This window comes from Coregonus lavaretus, assembly GCF_964263955.1.
Source record: "Coregonus lavaretus genome assembly, contig: HAP1_SCAFFOLD_5807, whole genome shotgun sequence".
Taxonomy (NCBI): domain Eukaryota; kingdom Metazoa; phylum Chordata; class Actinopteri; order Salmoniformes; family Salmonidae; genus Coregonus; species Coregonus lavaretus.
Window position 1 is genome coordinate 2,923 of NW_028161620.1, and position 12,898 is coordinate 15,820.

The following is a 12,898-nucleotide window of genomic DNA, read 5'->3' on the forward strand; positions in this document are numbered from 1 at the left end:
CACACACACCAATACCCCCCCCCAACACACACACACACACACACCTACACACACGCTCCTATCTCTCTTCATCACTGACGCTGGGGATTAGATTAACCTAGTGTGTTTTGGGGGGTTGCTGATACCATTAGCACCAATTTAGCGTGACCTCTCCGCTCCACTACCTCCATCCAGCAGATAGCAGCTCCAGTCAGTCATCACTGTAATCTATGGCTGCTGTCCTGTCCCTCGTCTGCTGCTGCTAGTTGATCAGATTAGGATTAATAGAAACATCTTCGGTAATTACGTCTGGATCGGGTGGAGCTGTGTAGCAGCGAAGCTCACTAGCTGCAATGTCAATTATTATAATGTTTTGCCAAACCATTTATCGGCTAATAGAGCTGTCAGTGCCATAAAATAAAACAGAAGTCTCACCATTGATTTCCACTGGGCTGCGGTGCTCAGCGATTTATCTCCTATCTGAAGGAAGGAGTGGTCCTGTACAGAGTGACCGGAGAGCGAGGGTATTGATCTTCATAAGGTTGTATTTTGTGAGTATGGAGGAGACAGTAATGAAAGGTTTTGACCTGTGTGTTGGGAGATCTCCACGGCTATCCAAGGTTGCCAGGTGCTACGCTGCATATTTCCAGCCTCTGGTGAAAGAAATTGATAAGGATACATCTTTGTCTGATTAGACAAAATGTGTATGGAGGTCTGTGTGTACGTGTGTGTGTGTGGGTGTGTGTGTGTGTGTCCGTGTGTGTGTGTCCCTCCAAAGTAACACAGATTTTCATGAGATTTCGGTTTCAACCTAATAAATATTACAAAACTCAGAAACATCCTTCTAGTAGATCGAGTAAATAATGTCACTTTATTTTTATCTACCTTGACTATGGAAACCTGAGTGTTCCACTTCTTTTGAATAATCCAGTCCAATGTGCCCAGGGGCATCGAGAGGATGGTATCCCACAATTCCTTTATAGTCCTTTTTTAATCCCCAATGTCCCAGTAACCTACAGCTAACGAGCCCTCTTCCATTCCTGTCTGTAGACACAGCACAGGATAGCAGATGGCAGGTAATGGCACCCCTAACCTCCTGATTGTGTCGCCCATTGAAACCCAAGTGGAAATTTCCGCTGCCAGCCCTCCTCTCACCGCCTACTGCTCACTCCCCGGTTCTCATTGTCCAGCGTTCAGAGGACTGTGGGGGATTGGCTAGACAGGATATTAATGTGACTCTGGGCCAGTTAGAAGGCTAAATGCCCGACACAGCCATGTTTTATCCTCACCTTGCCTTGGAGGACAAGAAAAAACGCCAAAGCTTATTAGCAGGAACATATATATATATATTTTCTCTCTCTCTCTCTCTCTCTCTCTCTCTCTCTCTCTCTCTCTCTCTCTCTCTCTCTCTCTCTCTCTCTCTCTCTCTCTCTCTCTCTCTCTCTCTCCCTTTGTCTTCCTGCCTTCTTTTCCTGTCCTACATCACCCGCTCCTCCCCTCTCATGTCGCCCTGGCCACGGAACCACACAGACACTGACATCTCCTACCTAATCAAGTGGTGGATTATCTTGTCCTGATAAATTGGAGGAGCGTCTCTGTTGAAAGGTCCTTCCTGAAGTAACCCCATCCCCTTAGTCCAGCGGCAGACAGCAGGCTGTAGCCCCGGGGAGGGAAGAACATGGTGGTGTAATAATATGTGGCAATCCGTACCAATGTTTTGAGGAGGATGTTTTCTTGAGAAAAGGGTCTTGATGAATCTGAGGTGGCCCACCCAGGTCTGAAGCCTTTACAGCCGGTGCCTGCTCACCTGCCTGCCTGCCTCTTTTAAAAAGAGCAAGAGAGAGAAAGAGGGCAGGGGAGAGAGAAAGAAAGAGAGAGGAAGAGAGAGAGAGATTCTTTAAGTTATTCTCTCTTCCTTCCTTTGCTCTCCCTCTCTCTGGTTTGATACCCTTGACTTTGAAGGTTGGATGATACATTTTTCATCCTTCAATGACAGAATTGACAAAAGGCACACCTCTTGAGTTTCCCAGCCATTAAATTCTGATTGAGCCAGGCTTTATGCAAAAAAAATTACTGTGGAAAGATGGCAGGCTATGCTCCTCTTGTTAGATTGACCTTCACGTTATATCTGCTACTAACGAGCACATTAGGCACAAGGTATTCCTTGCTGTTCTCTATCCCCCCCTCTGGACTAGATCTACTGGTGTTTATAACATTGTGGGTGATAATGCTTAGCCTAAATGCAGAGATGAGTATTTCATAAATGATACAGTGAAGATGATATAAGATACAAATTCAAGACCCTGTCTGACTTTGGTTCTTGCAGTGTGGCTATGAGAAGAGGGGTGTTGTAAGACAGTGGTGGAGGGGTGACTTCTCTGAAACGTCACCATAAAACATGAATGTGTCTCCGGGTGTTTTCGAATATGCTAGCCCCTTATCTAGATTAATTTAGCACCACAGCTGGAACACTGAACCCAACATCACATCAATACTATTAAAATGATGCGGAGTCATAGTCGTACTAGGCCTCTGTGCTCTATACTGCAGGGAATCCTTAGAAGTCTATTTCTTTAACCTACACTTGGCTACACATAGAGCTCAACGCTCGTAAAAAGGAGCTTTGGGTACCTGTGTTATTGTTTACCATTTCCATTCCTTAATGTATTTCTTTCTCTCTCTTTATTATTCCCTCTCTTTTAGGAGAATCCATACATGTGTAACAATGAATGCGATGCCGAAAACGAGGACCTGGCCCACCCACCGGAGCTCATGTTCGATTTCGAGGGCCGCAACCCCACAACCTTCTGGCAGTCCAGTTCCTGGAAGAAGTACCCCAAGGCCCTCCTGGTCAACATCACACTGTCGTGGAGCAAAACCATTGAGCTGACCGACGACATCGTGGTTACCTTTGAGTCGGGCCGCCCGGAACAGATGGTTCTGGAGAAGTCTCTGGACTATGGTAAGACCTGGCAACCCTACCAGTTCTATGCCACAGACTGTCTGGATGCTTTCACCATGGAGGCCAAGACTGTCCAGGACCTGACCCAGCACACTCTCCTAGACATCATCTGCACCGAGGTATACTCCAGGGGCTACGTGTGGAAGTATGACAAGACGGTGCGCTTCGAGATCAAGGACCGCTTTGCGCTGTTTGCTGGACCACGGCTCCACAACATGGCATCCCTCTATGGTCAGTTAGACACCACCAAGAACCTGAGGGACTTCTTCACCATTACAGACCTGAGGGTCCGGCTCCTCCGACCAGCCACAGGGGCCACCATGGTAGACGAGAACAACCTGTCCAGATACTTCTACGCCATCTCCGACATCAAGGTCCAGGGAAGGTAAGCTCTCACAATACGTTTTTACTACTTTGTTTTCCGTTGCAGCAGAGGTTGACTGGGTTCACATGCTATGTATCATGTTAAGTGTCTTGGTATGTGGCTACAGTACTTATTATTATCAAGTCACTATTACCATATTATATTTCCTGTTGTTGCACTTCAATGAGTGCATATTAATGCAATGTGTGATTCTGGACATAAGGATAGATACAGCATCATTAAATTAGACAGAAGGTATCTGAGGTAGATTTTTTAATTTTTAATTTTACCTTTATTTAACTAGGCAAGTCATTTATGAACAAATTCTTATTTACAATGACGGCCTACACCAGCCAAACCCGGATGACCCAATTGTGCGCCGCCCTATGGGATACTGTATGTACATATAGGTATGGATAAAGTGACTAGGCAACAGGATAGATAATAAACAGTAACAGCAGCGTATGTGATGAGTCAAAATATTTCGTGTAAAAAGGGTCAATGCAGATAGACCTGGTAGCTATTGGTTAACTATTTAACAAACTATTTAGCAGTTTTATGGCTTGGGGGTAGAAGCTGTTCAGGGTCGTGTTGGTTCCAGACTTGGTACATTGGTACCACTTGCCGTGTGATAGCAGAGAGAACAGTCTATGACTTGGGTATATAGTGCATTTGATTTGCTCTCCGGGCCTGCCGGGAAGGCAGAGTTTGTACCTTCCCGGGAAAGCAGAGTTTGTACCTCCAGACACATAAAATGTCAACAGTTACATACCCGGCTCGCAGGGCAGCTGAATCGGGTGCACCTACCGGAACATAAGGCTTTATCGTTGTTGTATTTTACAGAAATGTTTGACGATCGACTAGGAATGACCGGTTGGTGACCACTGCTCTAGAAAGTTGAGTGAAATTAAATCTTGTGCTTCTCTCTGTGGGCTAATATTTATTCTGCGCAAGCAGTGCCAGGGAGCTGCGAGGCGGTCTCGGGCTGCTGACCGCCCGCGCAAGTACGCAGCTTAGAGGGAACATTGGTTGTAGGTACTTAAAGAAATGGGAATATTGAACTTTTGTACTAACTGTTCGAAAGATGCAAAATCCATATCAATGTACAAGTTGTTCAGTGAGGAGATCCGCAGAGGGAGGTGTTTAATCCCAGTGTCCTTAGTTTACTACTTTTGACCAGGGCTCTGGTCAAAAGTAGTGCCCCCTATAGGGAATAGGGTACCATTTGGGACGCATCCCCTGTCCTCCAGTTAGTACTAGTCCACCAACGTAATATCATAGGAAAAGGTCATCCTGGGATGTTTTTGCAAAAAGGTAAAATGTCACAGTAGCTGACGTTTTTCTCAATACATTGCAGTCAATGGGAAAAGATGAGTGTCACAGGGTTCACGTTTTTCTCAATACATTGCAGTGTAATGGGAAAAGATGAGGGTCATAGGGTTGACATTTTTCTCTATACATTGCAGTCAATGGAAAAAGATGAGTGTCACAGGGTTAAAGTTTTTCTCAATAAATTGCAGTCAATAGGAAAAGATAAGTGTCACCGGGTCGATTTTTATCTGAATACATTGGTTTCAATGGGAAAAGATGAGCATCAACCAAATGACTGTCTGACTCTCTCTCACGCTCTACATCCTCTTTATACCCCGTAATTCTCTCCTTTCTCCCTCCCCCTTCTTTCACCCCCTCCACCCTCTCCTCCTCTCTCCCCCTCTTCCCCTCTCTCTCCTCTCTCTCCCTCCTCCCCCCTCAATTCTCTCTCCCTCCTTCTTTCCCTCCCTCATCTTCCTCTCATCTCTCGCTCCCTCTCCCTCCTCTCTCCCCTATCCCTCCTTCCCCTCTCCCTCTCTCTCTCCCCTTCCCTTACTCCAACCTTCTCTCTCTCCCTCCTCCCCCCTCTATTCTCACTCCCTCCTTGTTTCCCTGCCTCCCCCTTCTCTGATCTCTCGCTCTCCCTCCCTCTCCCTCCTCTCTCCCACCTGTCTGTCAGTTGACTCTCTCTCTCCCCTCCCTCCTCTCTCTCCCCCTCCCATCCTTCACCATTTCCCTCTCTCTCTCCTCTCTCTCCCTCTCCCTCACTCTCCCCCTTCTCTCTTTATCCCTTCACCCACTCCATTCTCACTCCTCCTTCTTTCCGTCCCTCCCCCTCCTTTCCCTCCTCTCTCTCCCTCCTCTCGCTCCCTCCTCTCTCTCCCCATCTACCTTCACCCTCTCCCTCTCTCTCTCCCCTCTCTCCCCTCCCTTACTCTCCACTTTTTTTCTCTATACTCCCCACTCTATTCTCTCTCCCTCCTTCTTTCCCTGCCTCCCCCACCTCATCTCTCTCTCTCCCTCTCTCTCCCCTCTCTCCCCTCCCTTACTCTCCACATTTTGTCTCTCTCCTCCCCCATCTATTCTCTCTCCCTCCTTCTTTCCCTGCCTCCCCCACCTCATCTCTCTCTCTCCCTCTCTCTCCCCTCTCTCCCCTCCCTTACTCTCCACATTTTGTCTCTCTCCTCCCCCCTCTATTCTCTCTCCCTCCTTCTTTCCCTGCCTTCTCCACTTCATCTCGCTCTCTCCCTCTCTCTCCCTCCTCTCGCCCACAGACAGGCCAACAGACAGACATACAGGCAGACAGGCAGATTTGATTTGTTTTATTATGATCCCCATTAGCCGTTGCCAACGGTGACAGCTAGTCTTACTAGGGTCCGACGCATAACGAAAAATATATTACAGACAAAAGACAATTTACATACATTTAAAAACATTAACATGTAGTGTGTGCGCATCAATCAATCACACATACATGTCAGTACATACACACAAAAAGTAGGTCACATGGGGAGAGGCATTCTGCCTCGAGGTGTTTCTTTATTGTCACGACTTCCGCCGAGGCTGCCTCCCCTCCTTGTTCGGGCAAGCTTCTGCGCTCGTCGTCACCGGCTTACTAACCACTGCCGCTCTTATATTCATAATTCCATTTGTCTTGTCATGTCATTACACACACCTGGTGCTTATCCCCTCGTTAGTCCGTGTATTAGTGTTCCCTCTGCCCCCTTGTCCTTGTGGGTGATTGTTTATTGTGAGAGTAGTGTAGCTCGGTGGAGCTACTCGTACCATTTTTGTTGCCAGGGTAGATATTTCCCCTGTGCCTATGTATTGTTGGATCTACCGTTACAGTGTATTGCCAGGGATGATAGTTTCCCCTGTGCCTGTTTGGTTTGTCGCTATTCCAGCGCATGTCTGTGTAAAGCCAGAATAAACTCTGTATTCGGTGATTACCCTCCTGCGCCTGACTCTTTCCATCACACGCATCACAAAATCACCCACCCGCTATAGAGTCAGCGGGAGAAGAGCGCATGCCTGGAGTCGTGACACGAGTCCAGGAGCATTCCATGATGCTGGCCAGCTTGGGGGAAGCGATTGATTGGGTTCTTTAGGTCGTCAACGCCTGGAGAGGAGAGGACCCAATCTGTCGAGACCAGCTGGGCAACCGGATCCAGCCACCTACACCCCAGCACCCGGAGGGATCCAGATATCCCGACCACGGGCGTTCGATGGGACGGTGGCGCTCTGCCAAGGATTCCTCCTCCAACTAGAGCTTTACTTCTCCAGCATCAGGCCGGCGCCATCGGAGCGGGAGAAGGTGTCCATTCTCGTTTCCTGCCTCTGTGGGAAAGCCCTGGAGTGGTCCAACACGGTGTGGAACGAAGGAGGAGCAGCGTTGGAGGACTACGGGGAGTTCGCTCACCTCTTCCGGGCGGTCTTCGATCACCCGCCCGAGGGTTGAGAGGCGGGCAAGTGGCTGGTCCACCTGAGGCAGGGGACAAGGACCGCGCAGGACTTCGCGTTGGAGTTTCGGACTATGGCAGCAGGGTCCGGGTGGAATGAGCGGGCCCTGATCGGCAATTTCCGGTGCCATCTGCGGGAGGACGTCCGACGGGAGCTAGCCTGCCGGGACACCATGTTGTCCTTCACGAAACTGGTGGACATGGCCATTTGTTTGGACAACCTGCTGGCAGCCAGAGGACGTCCTGGTAGGGGTCTGCCCGTTTCCACCCCGGACGACTCGGATCCTGAGCTGATGGAGCTGGGTGGAGCCGCCGTCCGAGAGAGTGGAGGAAGACAGCGACAGTGCCACTCTGGTGGCACGAAGGGACAGTACACCACACATCGTAATCAACGTTCTTTTGGGCCTGGAGGCGGCAGGCAGGGCACTCTCGCATCACCCCATGTATCGAACACACACACTTGTTCAGAGCCCTCTGCTGCGCACTGTCCCCTACCTATCCACTTTCCCGATCACTTGGTAGTTCCCCAGTGTAAGGCGCTAGTCGATTCAGGCGCAGCTGGGAACTTTATGGGCATTCGCACGCCGTCAAGGCATTTCATTGGTTCCCCTATCCATTCCACTCCCCATCAGAGCACTTGACAGTCACCATGATCACCCAGGAGACTCATTGTGAGCAGGTTATTTTTTTTATTATTTTTTTTCATGGCCACAGAGGGCTCTCACGGGGTGGTTGCGAGAGTGTCAGGGTAGGTATCTAGGTGTTCCGTTGGTGCAACCATGGTGGAAAGTCCAGACGGTACCTCCACCGTGCGCATTCCCCCCGAATACCTCGATTTGGCGCACGTGTTTTCTAAGACGCGTGGGACTAAATTACCACCTCATCGGGTCGGGGGATTGCGCGATAAACCTTCAGGTAGACGCTGTACCTCCCAGGAGTCATGTGTACCCCCTGTCGCAGGCTGAAACGGAGGCTATGGAAACATATGTCACCGAGTCCCTGGGCCAGGGGTATATACGTCCCTCCACTTCACCCGCCTCCTCGAGTTTCTTCTTTGTGAAGAAGAAAGACGGCGGTCTGCGCCCGTGCATTGATTATCGATCACTGAACAAGGAGACGATTAGATTTAGTTATCCTCTCCCCCTCATTCCTTCAGTGATTGAGTCAATGCATGGGGCGTGCTTCTTCACTAAACTAGATCTCAGGAGTGCATACAACCTGGTGCGTGTTTGGGAGGGGGATGAGTGGAAGACAGCATTCAGCACAATCACGGGGCATTATGAATACCTGGTGATGCCCTACGGTTTGATGAATGCTCCATCCGTCTTCCAGTCCTTTGTGAACGAGTGTCACGAGCGTCGTAAGGATTGGACCAATGCGCAGCGTTGCGAGTGAACATGATAACTTTATTAATTAAAGCAACCACGAAAAACAACAAAAGACGATGCGTGAAGTACTAAACTGAATACGATAAACAGCAACAAAGAAACAATAACCCACAACACAAAGGAAAAAACACACCGAATATATATGGCTCCCAATCAGAGATAACGAGCCGACAGCTGACACTCGTTACCTCTGATTGGGAGTCATCGACCAATCACCACATGACACAAACAAAATGAGACTCACCCATTCCCAACACCACCAAATGAAATACACCCAACACAAGAAAATGAACAACCCTGGCTCAATATAAACGTCCATAGAGCCAGAGTGTTACAGTACCCCCCCCTAAAGGTGCGAACTCCGGGCGCACCAGCATACAGTCTAGGGGAGGGTCTGGGTGGGCGTCTGTCCACGGTGGCGGTTCTGCTTCTGGTCGTGGTCCCCATCCCACCTTAGTCACTCTCCGCTTCCGTCCTCCCTTCCTCATGACCACCCCCCAACTCAACCCCACTGGATTAAGGGGCAGCACCGGACTAAGGGGCAGCACCGGGATAAGGGGCAGCACCGGGACAAGGGGCAGCACCGGACTACGGGGCAGTACCGGACTAAAGGGCAGTACAGGACTAAGGGGCAGCACCGGGCTAAGGGGCAGTACCGGACTACGGGGCAGCACCGGACTAAAGGGCAGCACCGGGCTAAGAGGCAGTACCGGACTACGGGTCAGCACCGGGCTAAGGGGCGGCACCGGGCTCAGGGGCAGCACCGGACTAAGGGGCAGCACCGGGCTGAAGGGCAGTACAGGACTAAGGGGCAGCACCGGGCTAAGGGGCAGTACCTGACTAGATGGCGGATCCTGGCTGGCTGGCTCTGGCGGATCCTGGCGGGACGGCTCTGGCGGATCCTGGCGGGACGACTCTGGCGGATCCTGGCGGGACGGCTCTGGCGGATCCAGGCTGGACGACACTGGCGGATCCTGGCGGGACGGCTCTGGCGGATCCAGGCTGGACGGCTCTGGCGGATCCAGGCTGGACGGCTCTGGCGGATCCTGGCGGGACGGCTCTGGCGGATCCGGGCTGACCGGCTCTGGCGGATCCTGGCTGGCCGGCTCTGGCTGATCCTGGCTGGACGGCTCTGGCGGATCCTGGCTGGACGGCTCTGGCGGATCCTGGCTGGACGGCTCTGGCGGATCCAGGCTGGACGGCTCTGGCGGATCCGGGCTGACCGGCTCTGGCGGATCCTGGCTGGCCGGCTCTGGCTGATCCTGGCTGGACGGCTCTGGCGGATCCTGGCTGGCCGGCTCTGGCTGATCCTGGCTGGCTGACGGATCTGGCTGCTCATGGCTGGCTGACGGATCTGGCTGCTCATGGCTGACTGACGGATCTGGCTGCTCATGGCTGGCTGACGGATCTGGCTGCTCATGGCTGGCTGACGGATCTGGCTGCTCATGGCTGGCTGACGGATCTGGCTGCTCATGGCTGGCTGACGGATCTGGCTGCTCATGGCTGGCTGACGGGTCTGGCTGCTCATGGCTGGCTGACGGGTCTGGCTGCTCATGGCTGGCTGACGGATCTGGCTGCTCATGGCTGGCTGACAGATCTGGCTGCTCATGGCTGACTGACGGATCTGGCTGCTCATGGCTGGCTGATGGTGCTGGCTGGGAGGCTGGCGGTGGAGGCGGACCCCAGCCTCGGATAGCAGTCATCACCTCCAGCAGGGCGGCTCCCATCTGCAGGATCTGCTCTTTCTGGTTCCGAACCTGAGCTTCCAGTCTAGTATGGGCTGCGTCGGCTCCTGCTGATTCCATAGCAGGTGTCTGATTCTGTCTGGCGGACGGCTCTGCAGGCTCATGGCAGACGGACGGCTTTGCAGGCTCAGTACAGACGGGCGGCTTATGCAGCGCTTGGCAGACGGGCAGTTCAGACGCCCTAGGACAGACGGCAGACTCTGGCCGGCTGGCGACGCACATCGTGGACCTGGTGCGTGGAGTAGGAACAGACCGGCCCGTACCGGGAACACCCACCACTGGCCTTAACTGGGGATCAAGAACGGACCGGACCAGACTGGGAACACACTTCAGTCTCTCATGCCGTGCCACAACAACTTCCCCCTTTCCACTCGCCAATGGCTCCCGTACTCCGAATGCCTTCTCTCCAGCTCTACCTGTGGCAGCCTCCTGCTGCCCAGGCGCCCAAGCCATGTGCCCCCCCCCAAAAAAATTTTGGGGAGTAACCACGGGCTTCCAGCCTCGACTCCGCGCTGCCTCCTCGTACCACCTCCTCTCGGCTGCAGCCGCCTCCAGCTCTTCACGAGGGCGGTGATATTCCTCCATTTGTGGCCAAGGACCCTTTCCAGCCCGTATCTCCTCCCATGTCCATGAATCCGTTGGAGGTAGGTCCTGTTGCCGCTTGTTACGCTGCTTGGTCCTCTTTTGGTGGGTTATTCTGTCTCGAGCGTCGTAAGGATTGGACCAATGCGCAGCGTTGCGAGTGAACATGATAACTTTATTAATTAAAGCAACCACGAAAAACAACAAAAGACGATGCGTGAAGTACTAAACTGAATACGATAAACAGCAACAAAGAAACAATAACCCACAACACAAAGGAAAAAACACACCGAATATATATGGCTCCCAATCAGAGATAACGAGCCGACAGCTGACACTCGTTACCTCTGATTGGGAGTCATCGACCAATCACCACATGACACAAACAAAATGAGACTCACCCATTCCCAACACCACCAAATGAAATACACCCAACACAAGAAAATGAACAACCCTGGCTCAATATAAACGTCCATAGAGCCAGAGTGTTACAACGAGGTGTTTCGGGACATGCTTGATCGTGGTGTGGTGGTCTACATCGATGACATCCTGGTGTATTCCGCTACGCGCTCCGAGCATGTGTCCCTGGTTCGCAAAGTGCTGGCCCGACTGTTGGAGAATTACCTTTATGCCAAGGTAGAGAAGTGTGTGTTTTTCCAGCAGTCCGTCTCCTTCATCGGATACCGCATTACCACCTCAGGTGTGGAGATGGAGGGAGATCGCATTTCAGCCGTGCGTAATTGGCCGACTCCAATCACGGTTAAGGAGGTGCAGCGCTTCTTTGGATTTGCCAACTACTATCAGAGGTTTATCCGGGGCTTTGGCAAGGTCACAGCTCCCATTACCTCCCTGTTGAAGGGTGGGCCGTCCCGGCTCCGCTGGTCTGCTGAGGCTGACCTGGCCTTCAGGAGACTTTGGGGTCTGTTCACCTCAGCCCCGGTACTGGCCCATCCCGATCCATCACTACCGTTCGTAGTTGAGGTGGATGCGTCCGAGGTAGGGATAGGCACTGTCCTATCCCAATGCTCGAGCACGCCACCCAAGCTCCGCCCCTGTGCCTTCTTCTCTAAGAAGCTCAGCCCGGCGGAGCAGAACTACGACGTTGGTGATCGGGAGCTGTTGGCTGTTGTCCGAGCTTTGACCGTGTGGAGGCATTGGCTCGAAGGGATGAAACACCCTTTCCTCGTCTGGACGGACCACCGTAACCTGGAGTACATCCGGGCAGCAAGGAGGCTGAATCCTCGCCAGGCCAGGTGGGCCCTATTCTTCACCCGGTTTGATTTTACACTGTCATACATTCCGGGTACGAAGAACGTGAAGGCAGACGCACTGTCCCGGCTGTATGACACAGAGGAGAGGCCCAGAGACAACATCCCCATATTCCCGGCCTACTGCATTGTGGCGCTGGTAGTATGGGCGATGGACGCGGATATAGAGCAGGCATTACGCACAGATCCATCTCCACCTTAGTGTCCAGCTGGGCTGCGGTACGTGCCTGCTCTTATCCGTGATCGGCTGATCTTCTGGGCACACACGTCACCCTCCTCTGGTCACCCAGGTATCGGTTGTACAGTGTGCTGTCTGATCGAAAAGTACTGGTGGCCTACCTTGGCTAAGGACGTGAGGGTGTACGTCTCCTCCTGCTCGGTGTGTTCCCAGAGTAAGGCACCTAGGTACCTCCCAGTGGGTAAGTTACAACCTTTACCAGTTCCACAACGACCATGGTCTCACCTTAGTGTTGATTTCTTGACTGATCCTCCCCTCTCCCAAGGTAACACCACCATCCTGGTCGTTGTGGACTGCTTCTCCAAGTCCTGCCGCCTCCTTCCTCTGCCCGGTCTCCCCACAGCCCTGCAGACTGCGGAGGCCCTGTCTACTCACATCTTCCAGCACTACGGGGTGCCAGAGGATATAGTGTCCGACCGAGGTCCCCAGTTCACGTCCAAGGTTTGGAAGGCGTTCATGGAACGTCTGGGGGTCTCGGTCAGCCTGACCTCTGGGTTCCACCCCGAGTCAAATGGGCAGGTGGAATGGGTAAATCAGGATGTGGGTAGGTTTCTGTGGTCCTACTGCCAGGACCGGCCGGGAGAGTGGTCGGTGTTCTTGCC

At 52.2% G+C, this 12,898-nt stretch overlaps 1 protein-coding gene across 1 annotated transcript; it reads left to right on the top strand.

The window, feature by feature from the left end:
- Nucleotides 1-2,682: 2,682 nt before the first annotated feature.
- On the top strand, nt 2,683-3,330 carry LOC311120338 (netrin-G1-like; the record flags this gene model as incomplete). The annotated part of the gene is made up of 1 exon (XM_084194959.1): nt 2,683-3,330. A coding segment is annotated over one exon (648 nt), but the record flags the coding sequence as incomplete, so codon positions are not given.
- Nucleotides 3,331-12,898: the final 9,568 nt, after the last annotated feature.